The 27,488-nt window shown below is 39.8% G+C and overlaps 1 protein-coding gene across 1 annotated transcript in view; it reads right to left on the bottom strand.

Annotated features, from left to right (window-relative positions):
• Positions 1-17,331: 17,331 nt before the first annotated feature.
• Positions 17,332-27,488, bottom strand: part of rad18 (RAD18 E3 ubiquitin protein ligase) — a gene marked incomplete at its 5' end in the record, with an annotated part of 42,021 nt that continues 31,864 nt past the window's right edge. The window contains one exon of the mRNA XM_083939582.1: positions 17,332-17,741. Within this exon, the coding sequence (XP_083795708.1) occupies positions 17,660-17,741 (82 nt within the window). The 3' untranslated portion in view covers positions 17,332-17,659. The remainder of the gene's footprint in view (positions 17,742-27,488) is intronic.

Here is a 27,488-nt window from a genome sequence, read left to right as displayed (position 1 = left end):
AGAGGTGGAATACACAAATGTCACTGGTTATCAGCAAAGATATCAGCAATAATAAAAAGGAACAGAAAGGGAAAAGATTCTGAATGTTAGGGCTGTTTTATAATTATTCCTAGCAACACTGCTATTACCTTGATGAATATCAATGGATGCTCATCTTAATACAAAAGGAGATGCTTTTTGTATTCATGTTAAGCCTATCTCGTTTGATTGTTTTTAACTGCGTATCCATCCACTGAGGTTACTTCAGAGATGTGACTAAATGCCATAATGCACATGGTTCAGACATTATGTGGAACAAAAACTACTCAAAGAAATTCCCCCAGAAGGCGTTCAGCACTGGAGGGCATGCATGGTTGGTCTGGTGTTTTCAATTTCCTGCTGGGTTCCCCCAAAATTTATTTTCATTTAACCTCGATTACTACTTAACCTTTGCATAATACCAGATAGAAACAGGCTCTGGCAGCCAGCAAAAGAGCTAACACATGTTGATGTAAGTGCAGGAGAGAAAAAGAGAAACTTGAATATATAAAAATATAAAAGTGAAGCGCTGGCATAGGCGTGTTTGCTGAGAAACATTGAATGTACGCCAGGAGATGTCTCTGAAATAGAAAGCTGCAAGGCAGAGATAGAAATGAAATTGTTCAATTCCAGTCTTTTTGAGACTTATTACAGTCACTGTGAGCTGAACACCGGGAAAGGCAGAGAGACATTTGCAGGCAGCAGCAGTATGATTTGATTTGTAATGATGTTGCATGTTCTATAGGGAGCATATAGTGAACATTAATGATAAACCTGATAAACATTAAGTCTCTCATCTCCATGTTATGGGCCAACTGGGATGAAACAGTAATTTGGTGTAAAACACAAATATGTTTTGTTTATATATTAACAATTTAATCAAGGCATTTGCTTCAGGGCAGATTATCCTGAGCTGGGCTGACTTCTCTATTATAGTTGACATTAGCCCACAGAGCTTATATAGTTCTGATGGATGGAGAACTTACATAAACAACAAAAGGGGGATTGTTTTTACACTGAAAGACTGTTTTCCCAGCAGTTAACCTCGATAAGACGACAAGACACAGGAGATTTCTGCAGACTCACTTCACTGCCTTCTATGTCTCTGTGTGCACTACGCTCCAAGTTACTATCAAACTCCCTTAAATAACCGGCTCAAATGACAATGATGTGCTTTGACCTGAGACAATCAAAACATGATTTCACTCCAGATATGAAAATAGAATGGAGATTGACAAATTCCAGTCCACAAGTTTAAAGCACAATGTTGACGCTGCAGGCACATATGCATATTTCAAAGTGGTGGTACAGGAGAGTATAATATTACTCTGATGCACTGGAATGGGTCAGACGTAGGTCTGGCAATGTAAGATAGCTATTACTTGCTGTAAGAGCAACTTGAGTTTTATTATTTTAATATCAACACTGTGAACACAGAAGGACAAATGTATTATTGCATGTTCCAACTGTGATACATATGATATACTATCTTTACATGGCTGTAGTTCGCACAATGGCAAGTTTTTTTTTCTTTTTTCTAATATTGAAGCACTACCACAAGGGATGAATTGATTTAGAGTGCAGTAAAAGCTCACATTAGAAATAAATATAATTGAGTGAAAGTTTTTGTGCAAAGTATGTCCCGGAGTATGTTGAGCCGGATTGATTGGAAAAAATATGTACTGGGGTTTGTAGTCATCATCTGTAAATGTTCTCCAGCTTAAATTTTTAAGCTTGTATTTTTTTATTTCACTTCTGATGCTAGTTTTTGTGGTTTTATTCAAAAAGCATGTTGTAACACAGTTAAGAAATATGCTACATAAATTGGTTTATTATTACATTATCTATGGGTTTATATAATAATTATTATTATAGTCTTCTTTCTATGGATTGTGCCTCCTAGGAAGGCCTGAAGCTAAAAACTCTTCCTGAGAAGGATTAGGGTTAGGGGTTACAGTCCAGAGCTAAATATGAAATAAAAAACTGTACAAAAATAGAATTTGGGAATTAGGCACATATAGCAGTGTACACCACGATCCTTTTAAGACTGCTTGGTTGACAAAAGTTCCAGTGGATGGTGCCATTCTTTTTGATGGCATGGCAGTGATACAAGCCATACATTTGGAGAGCTTGCAGAGACCATACTGCAGAAAATACTCCAATGTGCTTTTCAGCACAAAGTGTACACGTATTGACTTTGTCACTGACCAGTATCTACTCATCAGTATCAAAAACCTGGAGTGGCCATGTAGAGCTGATGCAGGATCACAATGCATGCAAATCTTTGGCCTGGATCAAAGGACTCTAACACAATGGAAAAAGTTTCTCTCTAAAGGAACAAATAAGGAAGTCCTTACAGAATTTCTGTATGTTGCACGGAAAATGCAAAACTTATGACAGTGGACAAAAACCTCTGCTTGTACAACACATGAAGATCAATGTCACTGTGTGACTGTTATTGAGGTTGTACAGTCTGTTCATGAAGAATGTAACACAATTATGCATTCCCCCAACTACTGATGCCCTCCCCTATTTTTTGGGAAAACCTGCCGTCTAAATGAACTACAATACAACTCGACCGACAACGGTTTGTTGGAGATTTGGGTGTCATGCTTGTAATAGCTTATGTAGCCTTGAGGATGCTATCTAGGCTACAAAGCTCAATTCTTTCTAACTCCACACTCTTTTAATTTAATTATTGTCCCATGTCAAAGAGTACATTAAAACAATGGCAATTGATCATATGACCAACTAATGAAAGTACTTCTACTTGCAATATCTGCAATATTTACATCTAGCTAATTATTTAGCTAGATGTAAATAAATCACCATGATAGTGATGGGCTACGGAGACGATGTGCTAAAGGCCATAACATCACTCCACGCGGAGCTAGCGCGTATGAAGTCGGACATTTGCAACAAGATTGAGGCAGAGATTTCAGAAGTAACTACCACCTTGAGAGGGGAGATAGCTAGATGAGAACCAAAAGTGACACAGCAGTATTGGCGCTTATTACTCAAATAGGCGCACAAAACCAAGCTTTGAAGGAGCTAGCCTATGCTAATGGAACTTCAGACACAATACAAGAGCTGGAAGACAAAGTTCAAAGCGACAGAATCTGAGGGCCTGTCCACACAAGGACGTGTTTTCCTGTAACCGCGCACTTTTAATATCGGTTAGGCCGACCATCCACGTGCAGCCAGCGTTATCAGAGCCTGAAAACGGTCTTTTTTTTAACCAGGTCCCAGAGAGGGAATATTTGAGAATGCCCACCGTGGCATTGTCGAATGGACAGCGAAACCGCATACTTTGCCATCATCTCCCCACCTCGGACTTCTAACCCCCGCAGCATCACATAACAACAACAGTGCTGCTGTGAGAGGAGAGAGACACAGACCCACAGACTGAACTGTATTGCAACATGCATGTGAATGAATTAGGCCGACCGTATATTTCCTTTTTCCTTATGGTCTGAATAAGCCGCTAAATTGGTTGCTAGTAGCTTTTTATAAATAAAGATGCCAAGAAGGTCACAAAAAGTAGCGAGGCAGTGACCGCCTGTGAGTGCTTTGGGATGGGGAAGGAGCTCATAGCAGGACCCGCTGCTCGTTGAGGAATGACTACAGAGGGATTCATGCATTAGAGTCTCCAAAACACCACAAAAGTCTCCAATAACACCAGGAACAGTTGACAGAATTCTCTATAGGATGGATGAGGATTTGGGAAGTCACCAGTCTCCGGTGTTTGTCCCCAAAGCAATTTCAGTCAAAAGCAACTGGACTTGGTTATTTGTCTAGGAAGACGTTTCACCTCTCATCCAAGAGGCTTCATCAGTTCATGTAGACATCTGACCAGACTGGGACTGGTCTAACTATCTGGTGTGGTGATCCAGGTATTCAACGTTTCACAAGGCTGATGATTTGTGAAGTGACAACGACCGTAGTTAGAGTGACAGTTGTTGGTGGAAAGTAGGTTTCAACTTTTTTAGTGCTCTTTTGAGTCTTAACGACAGTCGTTGGAGTCACAGGAGGCCATTTGTGAACAGTTGTTCTTTGAGGTTAGATTGTTGAATCTCCTGGGAAGGGATGAAAGGGCAGAATTGTAAGTTGGAGATAAGTGTGTCTCAGACCTCCTCCTCTGTTTATCGATGGTGTCTCTACTTTTACATAGATGGCTTCTTTTACTCCTCTTTCAAACAATATGTCCTCTCTGTCCAGGATGTGGACATTGTTGTCATCAAAGGAGTGGGCTTTCTCCCTCAGATGTAAGTGGACAGCAGAGTCCAGGCCTGAGGAGTTAGCTCTCCTGTGTTGGACCATGCGTTTATGCAGTGGTTGTTTTGTTTCTCCAATGTAGAGAGCTTTGCATTCCTCGTTGCATTGGACAGCATAAACCAGGTTGCTTTTGTGGGTGTGTGGTGTTCTGTCCTTGGGATGTACTAGTCTCTGTACACAGGGATACAGTGTTTGTTGAAGATCCTCCTGAGTTTCTCTGATACCCCAGCCACATAGATGACTGTTGTTTCTCTTGTTTTCTTTTTCTTTTTCAACCACTTTGGTTTTCTTTCTGGAAGCAGCTGCCGTTTTCACAAAGGTCCAGCTAGGGTAACCACAAGTTGTGAGGGCGCCTCTCAGGTGCTTGCGTTCTTCCCCTTGGGTCTGTGAGCTGGCCTGTGAGCTTGTGGTCTTCCCATATTTGAGGGGGGCAATTTTTTAGCGCTTTGGCTTTGCACCAAGAGAGTTCTAGGAGGACTTTTTGATTTAATGCAATTTACACCTGGCTCCTGCTGTGTCTTCTTGGTTCTAGTTGGCTTTCTATTAGCCAGCTCCCTTTCAGTGTTTTGGGTTATTGGAAGAATAGTTTCATACAGAGAAATAGAGATGCCACGTCAGAGATCACAGTTGGAGCAGATGTGTCATCATGACTACACGTACTGACATGGCAGGGGGAGACATGAGAACAGGAGGAAATCTAACGTTTTGCTCGTAGAATGTAATTAATGAACTGGTTAAACGAAGGAAGGTACTATATAATTTGAGATGGATCCAGGCGGATGTGATTTTGTGAAGAGACAAATATGAAAAATGAAGCACACAATAAAATTACAGCCAGCTGGATAAACCAAGTATATCACTCCAAATTTACAGCCAAATCAAGGGGAGCAGCCATAATAATTCATAAAAATGTTCCGTTCTTACATAAATCTACCATAGCTGACAAAGATGGGAGATACATCATGGTTGCAGGAGCGATACATTCAATACCAATTTTTCAGAAAGGCTTTTAGTATGATCCCAGATATTTCACGTACAAATCTCATTATCGGTGCAGATTTCAATCTGGTTTTAGATACCTATCTGGACATGCTTTTGATTTTCTTTATTCATTTATTAAAAATACCAATTAGGTGGATATGTGGAGAATCTTGAATGTGTAGGTACTCAGGTTAATTGAATCAAAGGTGTGACTATCAAATGAAATATTTGTAAAAAAAAAAAAAAAAAAGGAAAAGGAAAAAGGAAAAGGAAAATTACTAAAAATTAATAACTTTAATTTATTATAAACTTCACACGGAGAACCAATTAATGTAGGGCCTTGACTCACGTTCAGATTGAGATTGAGTATTCTCAATAAATGTATCGTTAATCAAGTAAATATTAGCTATCACCAATAAAGGGTTAGGGTTAGGGTTAAAAATGACTCTAGTTAAACCAGAGTTCCTTGGGGCACCACCATCACAGACGGAGTGACAACTAATAAAAAAGTCTCATTAAATACATTAAACTACTAATTAAAGGTTGAACACCAATAAATGTAATAGTTTAATCAGTTGAAGGATTTAAAAGTTATTTTCTTAGTAGAGGCTGGCTCATTCATCTTTGTGTAATATTAAATAAACAGACATATGGTACACACAAACATTTATTAACAAACTATTAAATGCACAAACAAAACACACAATAAACTAAAACTAAACAACAAATGTGTTTGTTTGTTTGTGTGTAATAAGTCACACAATAGCCAGCAGGCTGAAGATCTCAGACATCATTGAACATCAGTCATAACAAAGTTACAGTTCTGTGCTTAGCCGTTCATAAAGTGGTTTTGGTTAGTTACCAATGAAGGAAGCTGGTTGAGAAAGGTTCTAGTCCTTGTTGTTTGCTCTTAGACAAAAGAGGTATCAGATCGCTCTTTGTTCTGCTCAGTTGGGTTGGTAACCGGTTGGTTAACCTGGCTGATGATCCTACTCCATAAGGGCCATGTTCAGGGCCTAGGGACAGCTGGTAGCTGGTCCCTGGATCCAGCAGAAGAGAGTCGAAGAGAATCCAAGAAAGAGAGTGAGCAGGAGCGTGTCCTACAGTTTTATAGATATGATGGTGATGTCATCACCAGAGGGCAGGTCAGCCAATGGACTGACAGTTTGGGGGTCCCTTGGAGAGTTCACACCTGGGTGTGACCTGTTGGGGGACAGTTGGCAGTTCTTTGACCATGTGCTCAGGACAAATGCTACCAGGCTTTTGGGCCTAGTCTTTTCCTTTGGTTGATCAGACTAAGGCCTTCTCATATTTAAACTGAAAGTTCACAATAATCCAGAAATGAACAATCATCTTTGGGTCGCCGGTTGCACCTACAAATGCAACCGGTAGAGAGTATTATTCGTTTCATTCTCAAGCTCATAATGTGTACTCCAGAATACATTTTTTTCTGTTAGAAAGCAAACTTCTATCTGGGTTAAATAATGTTAAACATCACAACATAAATCTCTCAGACCAATGCCCGGTTTCTGTCTTGCTGAAGCTGCTGAGAAACTTTAGATCCTGGGGGCTTGATCCACAGTTGCTATCAAGAAAACCATTCTGCGAATATTTGGAGACTCAGAAAGAAATATTTTTTTAAACAAATGATAAAGATGGCATCTCCCCAGTTCTTTTATGGTAGTCTTCCAAAGTATATATAATATTATGCATTCATTCATATCAGTCCCCACAAAAGAAACACAACAATCCAAAAGATACAGATCTAGAGGAGTGGATACGAAAATTAGACGCAAAAAAAGCTGCCCAGCCCTCCGCAGATAAACACAATAAAATATCAGCCCTCAAATAGCTCAGCTCAATACACTTCAGTCTGAATTCTTTTTTAAAGCCTTTACTTTTACTAAACAGACCTTTTTTTAAATTTGGGGACAAACCTCATACGTTTCTGGCAAGACAATTGCAGGGAAAAGGAAAAGTGATAGAGCTATTCATAAGATAAGATCAGGAATTGGCATCCCTTCCACTTCACACAACGATATTAATAACGCATTTTGGAAGGTTTTATACAGCTCCCAGGCACATGCTCCTGAGGTTATGAAACAGTTCCTAAATGCAATTACCAGTGTCTGAGAGTGATCAGAATTCCTTAGTAATGGAAATTACAGAGGGAGACATACAGCAAGGAAAACAATTAATTGTGTGAAGAATGGAAATAACTTTAAAAAAATGATAATAAAATATCCCCACTTCTTCTGAAGATGTATAATAAGTCCTTGGAAATTGGCAAATTACCATCTCCACAGAATGAGGCTACAGTAACGCTTATCCCAAAGAGGGGAAAGGCCTGTGAGCATGTGAGCTCATATAGACCAGTGTCACTATTCAATTCTGACTTCAAAAGCTTGGCTAAAACGAAGAACCTTTCATTCTGAGTTTGGATGCCGAAAAGGCCTTTGATTGTATGAAAATTCACATAGCACGGAGACCCTTCGTACAAATAAAGAGGTTTATTGTTATGCCATAGATTACACCACAAATAAAATATTGCTTTATGCGGATGACATTTTGACGTTTATTACAGAGCCAAAAACTTCAATGCCTGTTTTATTAGAGATGATCGGTTTATTTAGCTCGTTCTCTGGATACAGTGTGAATTTCACAAAAAGTGAGCTGATGCCAGTGCGCTGCAGTGACCCAGGTGCACTAGAACAAACCCCATTCAGATTGGCATGGGAGAAATTCACATACTTGGGGTTAGATATTACAAAGAATTATAATAAATTATTTAAGGCTAATTACGTGGCTATATTAAATAAGTTCAAGTTTAAATAAGTTTCTATGCTTGTACTATGGGCACTTCTGCTTTTTGCACTATTTGGACTTATTTAATCATATTTATTCACTCCATATCACATTTTTACAAACAAACAAAACAAGAACAACTGCACTACATCATGTGAATATGTACATATGTCTATTTCTATTTCTTCCCTTTTTAAATTTAACTTAATTTTTTTAGCTTATTTTTGCCATTTTTTATCTTATTTTGTCATATTCTGTTGCTGCTGTGACAAAAGAATTACCCCGTCTGCAGGACATTAAAGGTTTTCTGATTCTGATTCTGATTCTGAAAAGCAAACTGGAGTACTGGAAAACCCTCCCTATTTCCTTGATAGGTAGAGTGAATGCAGTCAAAATGGTCTGTCTCCCTCAGTTACTGTACCTCTTTCAAAACGTATCCATTTTTCTTAGTAAAACCTACTTTTAAAAAAACAGATTCTATGATCCTTTAATTTATTTGGTATTACAAAACACATAGGATCAGAAAGGGGCATCTGTGCAAAAGTAAAACAAATGGTGGGCTGGCCCTCCCGGATTTTTTCAGGTATTATTGGGCAGCAAATATCCAATGCATCACCCACTGGCTAGATGAGACAGTGGTGCTCGCCAGCTGGCTGGACATGGAGCGAGAGGATTGCTACCCCTATTCGATCTGTGATATCGTTATGTCTCCCATCCACCTTAAAAACTCATATTATGGCTACAACCCCATTATACACAGCATTATTCAAATCTGGAGGCAAATATCAAAACAACTCAAACTTACACACCCAATATCAGCAAATCCATCATTCACCCTTCTATTGTAAATGGAGGCTTTGATAGGTGGAAAGAACTAGGACTGCACAGTGTGGGTGACTTGTACATTAGTGGTTTGTCTTTGTCATTTCAACAATTACAAGAGATATATGGTCTGTCAACAAGTGATTTTTTTTTTTTTATATCTCCAAATCACACATTTTGTAAGGACACATCTGGACCATTTGGAATACGCCACCCCTGACAAGCTAGACAGGTGTCTCAGAGATTGCACAGTGGAGAGGAATTCAGTTTCAGTTATATACAACTCATTTCAGGAACTAGACCAGGTGAACACGGAATACATAAAGGAAAGGATTTGTTATTCTCTTAGTGGTAGGTTGGAAGACTTCAAAAGGATGTGGCAACCAATTATTTTATTCTTGAAACATGATATAGGACAACCTGAGCAGTACGGGGTGGTTCAGGGAGGGAGTTATTAATTTTATTTTAATAAATGTATTTATTTTATTTTTTTTGTATATTTTCCTAATTTCTCTCCCATCTATTGTTTCTCATTTGTTTCCTTATTTGTAGGACACCTTTGTTACTTATATTACAAAATAATGGAGCATGGCATAAACCAAAGATGGATGCACAGTATTTCTGATATTCTGTGTGCTTCACAGAAAATATATGAAACATTTTAATGAAGAATTTTGATTGCACTTGATGTAAATTTAATACATTTCGGGCTATACTCACTAATACTAAAGTAAATACGGTTTTATTTACTGTAAGATTCAAAGCATTAGGGGAGCTCATTTCAAAACTATTTATGATTATAAGCGTTAAAAAAGATCATGACGGCAGAAGTCTCTTAATGTGATATTAAACTGACATTGATAGAGAGCAGCTGTCCTGGATGAGAATAAGTTAAAGTAAAATCTATTCTTGAGGTAGAAGAATTTTGGAAACTGTATTTGTAGTTTAAACCACAAAAACACACAAAGCGTGCTTTAACTGTGGGGCCATGCAATGCTGCTTCAGTACTCCAGGCATAAATATATCAAAAGAAGGTGATCTGTGTTGAAAGTCTATTGATCTTCAAAATGTCTCATTTTGCTTGTTTTTCTCCGCAGGGAGGTTCATGACACTTGAGTGCTGCAAGATGTTTGTTCACTTTTCCAGCCAAAGAGAGAGGTTTCTCATGTCATTACACAACCTGCTGCTGAGCGACCTATTCACGTCTCTCAAAGTAAAAAAAGTCATAAAGGAAAAAAACTATGACTTTTTATAATTAAATTCATCAAACTTTGACTTCTCCCAGAGGGGAAATTAGATTCTGGGCACTCATTGGGCTGACTCAAAAGAGATCACAAAACGTTTTAGTAGATACGGTACATTGCCTTTAGACAAGCAGAAATATATGAGCAGGGTGTACAAAACTACAAGATTGTTTTAATTGCCAAGAAAAAATGGTGATGTCAAAGTCATAAATTATATTTAACTAATATAATATTAGTTGACGGATGTGTGCGCACAGTTTTAGCATCCAGTAACATACCCAACTCCAACTGAATCACTGCTTTATTCCAGTGCTGAACCAACTTTTCTATAAAGAAGTAAGTCAAAATGTAATCTAATGATTAATGAAACCCCGTTTAGGATCAACACAAATGCAAAAGATCATTTAAGTTAATTAAAAGTCATCTCACTGAGCATCTATGGAGGATTTTGTTTTTGTTATCCACAGAGTGACACTGCATAATGACACTTTATAATGAGGCTCCTCTGGGGTATTTATGCAAATTTCTGCTTCAGAGACTCCGGTTTTTAGTTTAATAATAGCCATTTTGTTGCAAAACCCCACAAATCTGTGAACATAATACTGGCTATTGACACAGAAAACCAGTTTGATCATCCGTCAAATCCACATAAATATGCCTGAATATCAATTAAAGCCAAATAATCCCATGCAAGTCAGATGTCTACCCTTTGTGTAACTTGTACAGGCATCTTCATGTTTTGATGTTTTAGCTGTGCAGTATGGAATCATATTCTATATTATAATAGGCACTTTAGATAAATGTGTGCATCTGTGTTCTCCTGTTGAACTTGCAACAACACATTTACTGTAGTTCACCATGTCATAGGCATATTATGTATTTTGTTGGAATCCAACATCTCTCAGCCCACATTAAAACATTTTAACAAGCCTGTGTTGCACCACTGATGACATTCTCCTTTAGGGAACACTTAACTCAATTGCCATGCACCCATATGGTAATGAAATGCATATATTCAAGTTGTCTAATGTAATGCCTGTTTTATATCAAACTGTAACGATAAAACTCAACTGATGAAAAATTAGAACCCATCAACTGGGCGACCATATCAAAACTGTTTAGGCTGAGAATACAAGGCTGTGTGGACACACACTAACTAAAGCTTTCTCAGATTCTCTACAACCTACATCTTACTGCCATGCATTGATTTGATATCTACAAAATGTAGAAAATTATAGCTTGCACACAAAACATGTTTAAAACTGTAAAGCAACTGTGTGCCGACGATGCAATTCTATTTTTACATGGCCGGTTAAAGGCAGTTGTTATAGACAAGCTTACTAGATCCATGGTTCAGGTTACAGCATGGCTGAGAGAATGTTGCCTGCAATTAAATGTCAGTGTTCTTTTGTAAAACCAATAAACCTAATAGTGACCATTGTAACGAGATAAAAATTACAGGTTGTGAGTGAATTTAAATATCTTAGTGTGTTAATTGATTCAAACCTTTCCTTCGAGGCACATGTTTAAAAAACCTGCAAAACTACCAAATATCGGAAATTACATGTCTACAGAGGCCGCTTAAATGCTTTTACACTCTATGATTTTGAGTCATCTGAATTAGTGTTTGACAAGCTGGTTGCAGGCCAACTTGAGCACATTAAAACCACTTGAATCACAATACAAAAAAGCAATACAAATTCTAAATCAAAAACCAAAACACTTCCATCACTGTTCAATTTTTTTTAAAAAGTACCAGCTTTTAAGCTGGGAAGACCTCAAAAAATATTTTAATGTATGCTTGGTTTTTAAGGTCACTCACAATCCAGCTCCACCACCACTGCTTACTTCAACAGAAGAACAGGTGCTGATTGTGTCACAAGGGGATCGTCTAGGGGGATTGTGTTATTGCATTGCGAAAAATCACTTGAGTCAGTCAGCCTGGTCTGTCAAAAGTGCAAGAGAATGGAATTCAATCCCACAACATATCAGAGGACTAAACACATGCACATATTTTACTAAGCAGATGCCAGGGGACTACAGATGAAAATTCTGCATTGTGCAAGCTATTATTTTCTATGTTATTTTGTTCTATTTACCTTTGGCTCATCACCTGCCTACTTTGGCTTGCATGTGTGTGTACGTCTCCTTTTACAATCACTCAAAGTTTAACATACCTTAAAGTGGAAGCAAATCAAAAACTCCACTCAGCAACTCAAATCAACTGATTGAGTCATTAATCTCTCTCTTTTAGAATCCATTCTAAAATAGACATCATTGAATAAAAGTACACGTTTTATGTCTCTGCAGATTAAGTGTATTTGAGCTTTTATAACTACTGTTTCAAAAAGTAAATAAATCAAGCTTCTGATCTTTTTGGCAAATGATGACTGCAGTTGCAAGTTACTCTGAGCTGTATCTACATTCTATTATATTGAATAGGTTCCTTTCAGAAAGAAATGTCATACTATGAATGCCTGTAATTAAGCATGTCAGTCTAATTCAATACTTTTTTTTTAATCCTTTCAACAGCACTGTATTAAATCGTAAAGTTAAGCCTGCTGTTCAGGACAGGAAAATGAGGGACTGAACAGGACTCGCCTCCCTCTATTAAACTGCTCACACATAACAAAACAGAAAGCACTCAGGAGAGTGCTTAAGGTCTTTTATTACTGTGCATCCTTTCAACATTCTCTGCCGTTACCAATGTCAAAAGCTCAAATGGGTACAGTCCAGTTGCATGTGAAAGTGTGCCGTATATCAATGCAATTTTAGTGGCAACATTGATCTTCAAAATGTTTGAGAACTCCTCAAGGATGCTGGGAGCAGCCAAATAGCTCACTTATGGCCAAAGTCAGCACAAAAGATACCGTGGGTCCATCCAAAATTATAAGATGTCAGAGAAAATACAGGAATGTAAACAGATCAGTTCACTGTCCCAAATAACAAGTCTGCTCGTGTTTATATGGACACGTACTGTCTGAGGAGATTTACTTAATTATAGAGTTTGGCTCATCTCTATGAACTGTCTTTGTCTCCTACTCTGTCTTCCAGTTTAGTAGTATAAGCTTGCTGGTGCTGCTGAAACTTAAATAATTATTATGTAATAAGTTTGACAGAAAAGATACACAGGCCCTCGGCTTGACCAGGTTAGGTCTTTTCAGAAAGTGAAGGCTTGGACGTGGCACTAGGTTAAAAGTAATAATGCGGGCGCCCGGTAGCTCACCTGATAGAGTGAGTGTTTACTGCAGCAGGCTTTGAATCCAACCCCTGGCCCTTTCCTGCATGTCATCCCCCCTCTCCCCTCTTGCCCTTTCCTTTCTACTTTAAGCAGTATCTATTATAAAGGCAAAAAACCCCAAAAATATTTAAAAAAACAAACAAACCAAAACTGCAGGACTGATGTAATCAACATCATTCTTTTCCATCACAGTAACATTTTAATCACAAATTCTTTTGCTGAGGTCTGGGGACAACTTTACAATATAGTCTAATATGGTCATTGGTAACGGGATAAATCCATGTTGCGTTGACTTTTGGCATTGACCTTTGCAAAGAATGTTGTCAACAGTATGTCTCCGGGACATTAGTTCCAAACACTAGTCACAGGTGAATATTTATTATAAGTAACTTACAAAATAATACTACACCCTACGATTTTGAGTATATCCTTGCAGGTGTTGTGAAAGTATAACAATGTACAGCTTTTTTAAAATCTGAACCCGAGCTTTCCTGAAGCAGTACATGAGTTAGTTGCCATGTCCTCTTATGTGCGTGCTGGGTCCATTCATCTATGTTGTCTGTGTTATATATAATATAATAATAAACTACAATACACAGATATTGCAAGAACATTTTATTTAGTTATTTATATGATAATAGACCACAATAAACAACACCAAAAAAATGATGCAAATTATAATAAGTCTCTTTCCAGTTTATGCTGTGGAAGACGTGCTACCTCGTGCCTGTGCCAAAGACGCCGCATCCCAGTGGCCCTCAGGACTACAGACCGGTGGCCCTGACAGCCCACATCATGAAGACCATGGAGAGACTCGTCCTGAAGCAGCTAAGGCCTATGGTCAGGCCCTTCACTGATCCACTACAGTTCGCCTACCAGCCCCGCCTGGGAGTTGAGGACTGCATCACCTACCTGCTGAACAGAGTCTACAGTCATCTGGACAAGCCTGCGAGCACTGTGAGAGTCATGTTCTTTGACTTCTCCAATGCATTCAACACCATCCGTCCGGCTCTACTGGGTGAGAAGATGGCTGCGATGCAGGTGGAGGCTCCATCGTGTCCTGGATTGTGGATTACCTGATGAGCAGACCACAGTATGTACGCCTACAGAATTGTGTGTCAGACAGGATGGTCAGCAACACTGGGGCCCAACAGGGGACTGTCCTTGCTCCCTTTCACTTCACCCTCTTCACCTCAGACTTCAACTATTGAGTCCTGCTACCCTCAGAAGTTTTCTGATGACTCAGCAATAGTTGGCTGCATCGTAAAGGGGGATGAAAGTGAATACAGGACTGTTGTTGGCAACTTTGTCATTTGGAGTGAGCCGAATCATCTGTAGCTCAACGTGACTAAAACAAAGGACTTCGTAGTGGATCTGAGGAGGGTGAAAACACCTGTGACCCCTGTCTCCATCCAGGGGGTCCCTGTAGACACTGTAGTTTTAGTACCTGGGGGTGTACTTCAATAATAAGTGGAACTGGACTAGAAACGCAGAGGCTGTCTACAAAAAGGGCCAAAGTCTACTCTTCTTCCTGAGGAGGCTGAGGTCCTTTAACATCTGCCGGACGATCCTGAGGATGTTTTATGAGTCTGTTGTGGCCAGAGCGATCTTCTTCACTGTCACATGATGGGGCAGTGGGCTGAAGGTCGCAGACACCAACTGACTGAATAAACTGATCAGGAGGGCCGGTGATGTCGTGGGGGAGGAGCTGGACACCCTGATGACCGTTTCTGAGAGGAGGATGCTGTCCAGGCTCCGGTCTATCTTGGACAATGTCTCCCACCCTCTCTACGACACACTGGCCCAGCAGAGGAGCACCTTCAGCAGAAGACTCCTCCCACCCAGATGCACCACAGGAAATCTTTCCTGCCTGTGGTCATTAAATGCATCCATCCCTTGGAGAGTCTCTCATCTCCTCTCTGTGATTTAAACTCAACTATAGACAATCTGTTCCATTGCACATTAATCTGGTATTTTTGATCTTGTATATATGTCTTAAAGGTTTTTCATAATATGTTTTCGGCTGTATAATATATATTATACAGCCAAAAACATATTATTATTACTATTATTATATTATATTACTATTGTGACCTTGAGATATATATATATATATATATGAATATATATATATATATATATATATATATATATATATATATTCATATTCATATATATCTATCAAGGTCACAATAGTAATATATTCAAAAGAACTGTAATAATTTGCAAAGTACCATGAAAATGTGCAGAAGAACAGATTGTTTATGTCTATGGTCAAATGAAACGCTCTTCCTCCATAAAGACATCTCACACTAACATTTTCCAATTGTCATGGGGACCTCCAAGCTTGCCTTGGGGTAATTCCTCAATCAAAAGAAATCAATCACTCCATTGCCAGAATCTTAACTATTTTCGGGGTATAACAAGAATTTAAGCAGAAGAGGGCTTTTGACACTGCTGCTATTTCGTCCTTGAGGTGGAGCTTAATGTGGGCTGTAGTCAGGGGCAGAAAAGTTAATGCACAACACTTGGTCCTGAGGGTGAAAGTGCTCCTGTAAGTCTGCTACTCTGACTTCTGATCTCCCACCATGACATTCAGATTGGTTATCCATTCTTGAGGGGTTTGGATGGTTACAAAAGGCTGTCACGGCTGTACAGGGCTTTTGGAATATGAGCAAATGTAGATTATGGGGCGGGTTGAAGGGACATTATGATTTATGAGATTTAAATTCAGTTTCACCTTGTGTTTGACAGAGAGTAAATATCCCCTTCAATGTTACCACCCAGAAACAGAAAAATAAGGTTATTGGAATTTCTAGTGAAAGGGTGCAGTCTCTGTTGATCGTGTGTATATGTGAACGGAATCAGTGATATTTCTGCCTGCTTCACTACATCCCAAACTGAGGCAGGGATCAGGAGCCACTCAAACCTCTTGTGGTTTCAGGCTAGAGTTGTGGCTAAATAAACCACAGGAATATAGCATCACTGTATAGAAACAAGTAAGAGTGCAATGGGATCAGAGGTATTAATGAGCATGTCAAATTGTTAAGGAGTCCAGCAATGCCTATCAGTGGGTCTCTCTGCTTTGTCTGAGGGGAAAGTCAACTGAGTCAGAAGCACCATGTTTCAGGCTGCAGGATCCAGGAGAGCTCTGTTTTCAATCAAGGTCAGCTCCAAAATGTGTTCCTGCTCACTCTCCCATGCACGTTTACATAAACACCACCTCCCCTCCTTAAGTGTTTACACTCTGACTTGCTTTGACCTGGGCTTTTCCACAAGCATTGGGTTTCCTGAATTAAACTGACCCCGGTTTCTTTTCTTTCAAAGAAAACAATCTATTTGAAAGCTACAGATTTGTTGCATGCTTTGAAATTGCAAATGACAGAGGAATCCCATGTGACCGAGCTCCTAATCCGAGTTGGCAAAACACATGAGGAAAAACTTTAAGATGGAGGTTATAGGTTAGCAAACAGACATCCAGCTATTTGGTGAGGGAAAATAGTACATTTCTACATATTCCATTGCTTACTCAATACACCACAGTCTCAAAGTGTACAAAATTTAAAAATGTGTGAAAAAATGGGCTGCTGATGTTGGAAGACATTACAGACAGATTACCCCCGAAATGTTAAAATTCAAAACTACAGAATACGACTACAGGTCATGCATTTAAAGTTTAAATGGTACACAAAACACTGGACCTTATTAGAAAATCAAAAGCAATGGAAAAATAAGTTATTGACTGGGACATTGACTGGAAGTATTTAGGTTTACATGTTTACCTTTAAAACAAGAACAAAAAAAACGTTTGTTTTGTTTTTACTGCATTTTTTCAAGCCCTTTATTAGTAGTTGGACAGACAGGAAATGGGGTGGGGGGAGACATGCAGCAGGTCAGACTCAAACCCACAACCTCTGCCTCGAGGACATTCAGCCCCCCCCCACCCAAAAAATAGTTTCATAAATAGTATTTCAATAGATTCAAGTAAAGTCCTCTTACTTCAGAAATGACATGATGAAATTCTGAGGGGGGAAATTTACAGCTCATCATGCATCACAAGACAACAAAGTATCTTAAAGTACAAAATATTAATTCATATTATGTTTTAAACAGTACAACTTTATGAAATCACATGAAACACTGGACTGAAATGTGCATGAACACTCCTTTAAATGCTTGAAAATCAGTCAACAGTTCATTGCCATTGATTTGGTACAGCAGGTGAGAGATCCTTTTTTCTCTCCATTTCCTCCATCTCTTATGTTTTATGCCGTCATTTTCCACTGACTGGTGTTGAAGCAGCATCGTCTCCTCTCATGCTGGATGTTTGGTCTTGGACTGAGGTCTTTGTGTCTCTATGAAAGAACATTTTCAGACATGACCTTTTAGTTTTTTGTGAGTTGGAGAGAATAATAATATGCAAAATTACAGTCAAGTTAGTATCATTAGTAGATTTTCATGTCCTGAAAATTTGGTTGAGGTTAAAAATAAGAAAGACTAAAGCAAATAGTGCTCAAGGTACCAGGCATTTAAAACGCACTACATCAAGCAACAAGTGCACTGTGCAGGGCTCAACACCTACTTTTAAAAGTGGTTGCCAGGTCGACAAAGTTGAAATCATTTGTATCCCCCTATAACTTTTGCTAGGGAAGAAGAAACCTCTCCATATTTAACGTTACTAGTTATGATCTGAAAAATGTGCAAAATGAAACACTTGATGGTAGGATATCATCTGTGTGTTTTAGAGCGAGGACACATTTTGTGGCAGAATGAAAATAACAGAAAAGACAGACAAAATAAATGTACCTGGCTTTTAAAAAACACTACATTGACCCATAAGATGATCTGGACAAGTGCAATGTGCAGGGCTCAACATTAACTTTTAAAAGCAGTTGCCAGGTTGGAAACCAGGTTGGCAACCAGACATCAACTTTTAGTTGCAGAAACTGAAAACATGGTTACAAATTTAAGTCCCCTTATAATTTGAGTAATTAAGATACCAGCTTTTAATCAGCAGCATTTGAATATTACTAATGCAACAAATATGAAAGAATAATATTATCTCCCTCAGTCCAAAGACATGCACGTGTTAGGTTAATTGATTACTCTAAAATTGCCCTTAGGTGTGAATGGTTGTCTGTCTCTGTTTGTCTCTATGTGCCCTGTGATAACCTGGCGTCCTGTCCAGGGTGTACCCCGCCTCACGCCCGATGTCAGCTGGGATCGGCTCCAGCACCCCCGCGACCCCGACCCCGGGATAAGCGGTTGAAGATGAATGAAAATGAATGATTTATTATGTAATGCTTGTTTTGCTCTTTGCTGTCCCCATTTGTTTAAAGTGGCTGCCGTCAAGAATCGGTTGCCAATTTTCCATAATGGTTTCCAATAGTAACCTGGCAACTGTTAATGTCAAGCCCTGATGTGTCCCATTTTGTAGTGACACATCTTTACTGCTGCTGCTAAATTATATACATTTACTGTATAGCAACTGTTTGAAGTCTGCACACAATCAATCAATACCAAAAAAGCTTCAAGTAAAGTAAGCAAGTAAATTACCTGCAGACAATGATAATAATTCCTGGAATATGCATCAGCTATTGGCCTTGGAAGACTGTCTCAGAGCCGTAAAGACTGGGTATCAATCTACAATCGTCCTCTTAAGATAGTCTTATTCTCTCCTGTCATCCAACAACAGACCTGTGTGTGTGTCTTGAGAAAACACATTTGAGACGGTAGGGATGCTTATTGGCCAGGCATCTGCCAATATCATTACTTAACTGTTATCCATCATGGATAATCTTCTCCACCCTCTCCAACTCACACTGGTCAGACAGCGGAGAACCTTCTCCAGAAGGCTGCTTCAGCTTCGCTGTCGTAGCAACAGATTCAGGAAATCTTTCCTGCCACAGTCCATCACTTTTTATAATAACTCTCTCACCTCTGCCTGACAGAGAACTCTGGTCTCTCTACTGTTTTGTTGTATATATTATTATTGTTTAGTATATTTTGCACATTTTGTTGTATATATTATTATTGTTTATTGTTTATAGTAGGGATGCACGATATATCGGCATTAATATTGGTATCGGCCGATGTTCGTCATCGATGAGTAAAATTGGGCCGATATGCACAACCGATGTATATCCGGCTAGTTGCTGTGTCGGGTGAAGGAGCGGGAGAAGGAAGGGAGGGGGAGGGGGATTTGGCCATGGCCATGTGTATTTGTTTGGGTCAGTGGCGCAAAGCCGCCACAGGATTGTGGGATGTTAAACGGAAGAGGAGAAAAAATGTCAGCGGCGTGGGCGTTTTTCAGTGTGTCAAACGAAGACACTCGAAAAGCAGTATGCAACACCTGCAAAGTCGAGGTAATGCGAGGAGGATGCCGCGTCAAGTCATTCAACACCACAAATTTAATATGCCATTTGAAAAACCGCCACCCAGAGCTACACAAACAACTGCAGGAAAAAAATGCTGCTAACATTAGCCAGCAGGCAAAAACGAAAGCAGCTGCAGCTGGTAGTCCAATACAGCAGGTACTCGACCAGACCAAGAAATTTGCCAAGGACAGCGCAAAAGCCAGGACAATAACCGACAAGGTAATGGAAATGATTGCTCTTGACGACCAACCATTTTCCATCGTGGAGGAGCGAGGATTTCGGCGGTTGATAGAGCATATTGAACCCTGCTACACCCTACCAAGTCGGCGCTACTTTTCCGACGTCTCCCTCCCTGCTTTGTATGAAGTCGTGGCCACGCATATCCACAAATTGTTGGACAATGTGACTGACATTAGCTTCACTACGGATATATGGAGCTCGGACGTAAGTCAGATGAGTATGTTGAGCCTTACTGCTCAGTGGATTAATGACAACTTTGAAATGAAGAGAGCTGTTTTACATGCGCAAGAGTTTGCAGGATCGCACACGGGAGTCGCCATCGCTAGCGCATTTGACTGCATGTTTGCTAAGTGGAAAATTTAAAAAGACAATGTGCATGTTGTGCTCCGCGACAATGCGCGGAATATGCAGAAGGCAATGGAGGAGTGTGGCGTTAAAAGCCTGGGCTGCATGGCTCACACGCTGCAGCTAGCAGTGCATGATGGAGTGTTAAGCCGAGAGCATTTCTGACTGTGTGGCGATCGGGAGGAAAATAGTCGGACATTTTCGCCATTCTCAACTCGCTACTCCTCGGCTGAGAGACATACAGCAAGAGTTAGGTATGAAACCCATGATGCTACAACAAGATGTGGCGACCAGATGGAACAGTACTTTTTATATGATGAAAAGTCTGATTGATCAGAAGCGCGCTCTTGGTGTCTATGGAGCAGATCATGAGCTGCCTGCATGTTTAAGTGCATATCAGTGGGGCCTCGTTGAAAACATGACCACGCTTCTCACTCCATTTGAACAATTAACGAGGGATATCAGCTCACATCTGGCTACTACTGCGGACGTGATTCCGTCTGTTGTGGCACTGAAACGTTTGCTGAGCAAGGCAGCTGACACAGACAGTGGGGTCCGCACAGCAAAGCACACTCTACTGGAAGCTGTGAACGCGCGATTTGGAAGCGCTTTCTCTGAGCCGCTTTACTACTTGGCAACGATCCTTGACCCCCGGTACAAAGACCGTTATTTTGACACAGTCACCAAGCAAGCGGCGGTAAATATGCTCCAGAAGCAAGTGGACAAAATGACGCACAGCGACAGCGCTACGGAGACAACGGACACCGAGGAACAGCAAGAGAAGAAGATAAGAACAAGTGACGAGGGTGGAAAGTCGCTGCTTGACATGCATGACGAAATTCTGGAGGAAAACCTGACCATGGAACAGCAGACAGGCCTCTGAATTCTATAGAGTTACTTAAATAATAGATTTACTTAAATGAAAATGCTAATTGTTATAAAAAATATTTAGTAATGCTTCTCTGCCCCCTTGAGGTTGACCTTAAGCACTGGTCATCTCCTCAGAGCAAAGTTCATCAAAGCTCTTAAGGGGAGGAGGACAATGTTGTATCGCTAGAGTACTGCTGGAAATTTATCAGACATGCATAGTTATACACTTGTCTACATTCCTGTAGGTGCATGGCTATCTGAGTGAGCCCCTCATCCCCAGAAATGAGAGCCCACTGCAGTATTGGAAAAGCAACATGTCTCGCTTTCCTGCCCTGGCCAAAGCAGCATGCAAGTTCCTTTCGGCTCCATGTACAAGTGTGGACAGCGAACGTCTCTTCTCTGCTGCATCACATATTGTTGATGAAAAGAGAAACAGAATCCAGTGTGAGAAAGCAGAAATGCTTCTCTTTGTCAAAAAAAACCTGCCTTTGCTGATTTAGTAGGCCTGGACTATAACTTACTGTACAGTGTTAGGTGGAAACAGTTTCAGTGTTTGGGACATTTACTTTGAGTACATTGTGGCTGCTTTAAGTTGGAAAATGTACAGACAGTTATGTCACAGTTCTCATATTTTGATGAACATTTTTATAAATGGGTCTTGAAATTGACTTGTTTTTTTTATGTTTGCTTGGTAGAAACATTGTTTCAATGTTTGGACATTTACTGGAAAATTTCAGTGCAAGTTGAAAAAATGTGCACTCACAGTCAGGACATGTTTTTGATATTTTTGATTTAGCCTGTCTAGTGCACAGAGCTGAAAACGCGTCGCCATGAATACTGGCATGTTTGATAAGTGGTAAAAGTTGGTTACTTAGGTTTTATGGTAGCCTGTAACCTTGTTATTTGGAAGTAAAATACATTCTGAAAATAAAGGAAGACATTCAAAAATTCAGTTTGCATGATTTACAAAATGTACAAAATTTTATCATCTCAAACATAAAAAAAAACCACATATCGATATCGGTAATTATCGGTTATCGGCCATAGCAGAAAAATGCATATCGGATATCGGTATCGGCCAAAATTTTCATATCGGTGCATCCCTAGTTTATAGCACACTGTGCACTGTATATATAAACTATGTATATATTTGTTTCTATTTATGTTATGTACAAAGTGTTTATTTGCTGACCCACTACTGCTGTTACAAAATAATTTCCCAGTCTGGGATCATTAAAGTAATTCTATTCTATTCTATTCTATTAAACCATTACCATTACGGTAGATCACATCTACCAATGCTTCGAAAATAGTCATAATGTATGTACCAAATAAGAAGATGAAATGAATGCCTATTTGCAAGTTGCCTCTGTCAACAGTTCATAATATCATTCATTCATTCATCTTCAACCGCTTATCCCGGGGTCGGGGTCGCGCTGGAGCCGATCCCAGCTGACATTAGGCGTGAGGCGGGGTACACCCTGGACAGGACGCCAGTCCATCGCAGAGCACATAGAGACGAACATAGACAGACAACCATTCACACCTAGTTCATAATATATTAATACCAAATGTGTTTACTAGTTACGAATCACCTGTAGTTGACGAAAATGGAGGGAGGTGCATAGCTGGAGTGCATTCACACTTTATCAAGTGGCTGAAGTGACAGAAAATGTATTTCATCTCCATCTTGAGACACAGGCTGCTTGAAACCATTCTAGCAATTTTATTACAGTGGACTAAGTGGTTGCTCACACCTGTCAAAATCACTTACAAGATATCAAGATATAACCTTGTGTCCAATTTAAAGGACACATTGATGTTCTGTGCTCACGCTGTGTGGATCAACTTCATTCAAACAAGACAACCGCCTGCTCACAAATGTTGACTATAAGGAGAAAGGCACTGTTACTTGCAATTCTACTATGAACTGAAATCAGGAGGAAAAAAAGAAAAAGATCAAGACCAAAAATGCTAAAAACTCATTAAAAAATTGATTGCCCTGGTGAAAGGAGGTCTCAGGAAGCAGGAGTTCCTTTGGAGTCTCATGCAGGTTTAGTAACAGAGAGCACAGTATGATGTGCTTTTTAAAATTAATAATAGTATGTTATTCTGTCGTCCGTACACACAATATACTGTTGTACTAATGTTAGTAGGAGTGACAGTACATACACAGCTTTAGTATATACACTACTACAAACTCATAATAGAAATAGTAGTCAGTAACTTGAATTTCAAAATACTAAAGTAGAGAAACCATCCCTTAACAGAGGAGGAGGTCCAAGACACCACTTATCTCCAATTTACAATGCTGCCCTTTCATCCCTTCCCAGGAGATTCAACAATCTAACCTCAAAGAACAACTGTTCACAAATGGCCTCCTGTGACTCCAACGAGTGTCGTTATAACCCAGTAGAGCGCTAACGAAGTCGAAACCAACTTCCAACCAATGACTGTCGTTGGCACTTGGAGCACAAAGGGTTCCAGTGACACCATCGGCCTTGTGAACGCCCTCACTAGAGGTTAAATAACTGGATCCACACGAGACATTTGGACCAGTCCCAGTCTGGTCAGATGCATAAATTAACTGATAAAGCCTCTTGGATGAAAAGTGAAACGTCTTCCAAGACAAACAACCAAGTCCAGTTGTTTTTTACTTAAATTTCTTTGGGGATAACGATGACCTGGACAGATGAGAATACTCACAGGCCTATAAATAAGCTGTTTTTCCCTTCATGGATTACCTACTACCCATTTCTTGCCACAGTGTGAGCACCGGTGGGCTCCACAGCTCAGCATGTGGTGTTGGTGGACACGGAGGTCTCTTCCGTGAAACAGCAGTATCCTCCATGTGGAACCAGTTATAGCTTCACATAAAGGGCTCTCTTCAACTGATTATACTACAGATGTATATCACCCTCCAGCCAATGACATGGTCCTCTGCCTCTTTATCTTGACTGGAAAAACAAAATTCCAGCACTGGAATCTGGGTCAGAAGTCCACATGTGGGGAGGATGGGGAGACAACTAAGTATAGTGGATTACATGTAAGCAGGCAGTTGGACAACGTGGATCAGGACTAAAACAATCAATGGGTAAAATCTCATCACTGCTAAAGTCTGACAAAGGCTGGAGGATGGAGATAAAGCCTCGCCTGATGGAAAGAAATTGTACTTTCACACTTGTTACAAGCACATTCTTGGCTTCTGCCCATTGAGTGGATGAGGCATCCAAAAGCCAAACAGATACGTTGTACTCTAATGGAAAATGTTCTGTGTGGATGACATTAGGAGAGGATACTGGCAGGTTTCAATTTTGCTGCCGGGTCATTCAAAAAAACATGAACAGTATTGGTAATCAGCATGAAACATAAGGTGAGATCACACTCATATGTATGTGTTTCTGTTGTTTTGCAAGAAGAAAGACAGCAAAGCTTTCTTTATGGTAAACTTCCTTAAAACAGACTTGCCCCATGTGTTCATCATTATTCTGTACATCACATCACACTCAAACATTGTTAGACATGAAAAAAAGAACGTGAGGTGCAATGTGTCTCAATGAAAGCTCTTGCATGCATGTGGTATGCTAATGTCTGAAAATATTTTCTCCTTAAAATTCTGCATTGTTCTTCAAACAATATAGTTCCTATCTGTATGGTAAAAAAAGGAAGTTGGCACAGTGTGCACCAGAAGAGGGCACAGTGACATTTTGACTGGTTCGGAATGCTAAAATGCGTTTGTACTTGTTCAGCCAATCAGAGCTAGAATAAGAGCTAGTTGAGCAGCACAAGGACTAGCAAAAATGAGGGAGAGGAGATGCAGTGCTGCATAGGCAATGCGGCACCACCTTCTGTTACTAGAAGGAATGGTCATTACAAGTAAAGCACTGGGTCAGTGAAGATGTTTATGTGATTCATCTGGGTTGAAAAGCTGTGTGTTGCAGTTTTACTGCACAGTAGTAGAACCAATCCAATCCAATTTAACTTTATTTGTTAAGCCTTTTAAAACAACCAATGTTGACCAAAGTGCTGTATGGATGAATAAATTATTATAAAGACTCACATGAGGCACAAAAATTACATATACAACAATAAAAAAAAAAATAAAAAAGTAAAAATAACATAGATAAAAAGACAAAACATAAGTAAAAATAATACCTATGCGATAAAAGCAGTCAAGAATAAGAAACATTTAAAATCAAGTAAATAAATAAAGCGGACATCTTACTGCCACAGAGAAGGGAGATCGGTTATAAAAAGTTATTTAAAAAAAGACAGAGAAGATGCCTGTTTAACGTGCAAAGGAAGAACATTCCATAATTTGGGAGCTGACATAGCTAAGGCATGGTCCCCTGTGGTTTCAGTTTAGTTTTAGGCACACTCAGGAGCAGCTGATTATCTGACCTGAGAGAATGGGCGGGTGTAGAAGGGTGTAGAAGCTCAGATGGGTAGGGTGGGGCAAGACCATTCACTACCCTCAACAGCGCTAGCACTGCAGCATATATACTAAAGTGAATGAATAGAACTGAAAAATTAAGTGTTTGCAGGCATTATGAGTTAAGTATCATGTGAGGGAGCCAGAATGGACAGAAGAGATGACTTTTTAAGTTACGTCCCTCCATCAGTGATTCAAGAGATGTGAAGATTGAAGACTGGGGCCAAAGGGGTTGCATTATAAGCTTATGTTGCTATGAGTGCATGGGACAATCCTCAATTGTTTTGCAGTTTCATCTCTTGCTGTTTTTACAAACTGATGCGAATGTATTGCATCGCTGCCTGCAACGTCATGTGTAAAAAAAACCCTAATGTATAACTTATAGGTTCTTTGCTATGTATGTGAATAAATAAAAAATGATCCGATGATCCATTTTGTAGTAAAAAAAAAAAGCAAGACCATTCAGGGATATAAAAGCAAATAAAATAATTTTAAAATGGATCCTCAACTGAATAGGCAACCAGTAAAGTGAGGCTAAAAGGGTTGAATTGTGATCATGTTTATGTGCGCCAGTTAAAAGACGTACAGCTGCATTCTCTTCCATCTGTAAACAGCCGATGGAGGACAGTTATTGCATTACAGTAATCCAGCTGAGTGGTAACAAAAGTGTGAATTACCATCTCAAAGTGCTGCCTTGATAGAATTAGCTTTATTTTGGCCATTTGACGCAAATGGAAAAAAACTTGATTTAACAACAGCCTTAATGTGACTGTCAAATTTAAGATCAGGGTCCACTTTAACCCCTAGGTTAGTGATGCTTGGTTTGACATACTGGGCCAAGGAGCCCAGGTCTAATGGGGGCCCCAGTGGTGCCACCAAAAAAACATTACTTCCATCTTTTTGTCATTGAAATTTAAAAATGTCAACGCCATCAAGGCCTTTATGTCGTTGAGACACTCAATTAACAGTCCGCCAGAGTGTTCATCCTTTTTAAGAGGCACATAAATCTGACTGTCGTAAGCATAAAAGTGAAATTCAATTCTGTGCTTCCTAAGTATGGAACCAAGTTAGAGCAAATAGAGAGAGAAGAGGAGAGGGCCAAGAACTGAGCCCTGTGGGACCCCACACAGGGGCTACAGGATGAAAGAAGAGCTGCTGAAAACGGCTTGGCAAAAGAGAGGTTTGAACACCTTGGAGTCAATCTCGATCCCGACTATGTGCCTGATAGGCTGAAAAAGCGGAGAGAACATGTCAAAGCAAAAGCAGTCCTGAAGGAGAAGAAAATCCGGTTCAGACACTGTTCCCTGCCAGGTTCAGAGTTTTCTACCAGGAAGGTTCTGTGGTGTACGACTCGGCAGTGGAGGCAAAGACGGGTCTCCCGGTGTCGGTCATTAAGCCTCCAGACTCACTTTTGGAGCGCATCCAGAGGTTCACCTGGCACACGGATAAGAGACCGGGGAACCATTGGCAGAGCTCCGGTCTTTAAGGAAAAACTGCAGGTGTTTAGGCACCAGGACTCAGGATGAGTGTAAGTGATCTGAAAGATGTTGAGTTTAATCAGAATATAGCAGGCGAGTTTGGTGAGTTTACGCCGTTTTTATTTTTTCTCTGGGGATTCCCAGCAAGGGGAGTAATTAGTCTGTCAACACATCCTGCTTATCAAAGAGGCTTATGGACACTCAGGTTGGTGATCATCTGGTTTATGTCTAATCTTTTCTGCCCTTATAGCACACTGAATGCAAGCAGTCAACATAGCAACTTATAATGTGAAAGGCCTTGTCAATCCCATTAAAAGAAGTAAGATATTAACTAAATTAAAAAGAGATAGAGTTCAGGTG

This window comes from Echiichthys vipera, assembly GCF_963691815.1.
Source record: "Echiichthys vipera genome assembly, chromosome: X".
NCBI lineage: Eukaryota > Metazoa > Chordata > Actinopteri > Perciformes > Trachinidae > Echiichthys > Echiichthys vipera.
Note: the sequence above shows the minus strand (reverse complement) of the source record. Positions and strands in the feature narration are given on the sequence as shown.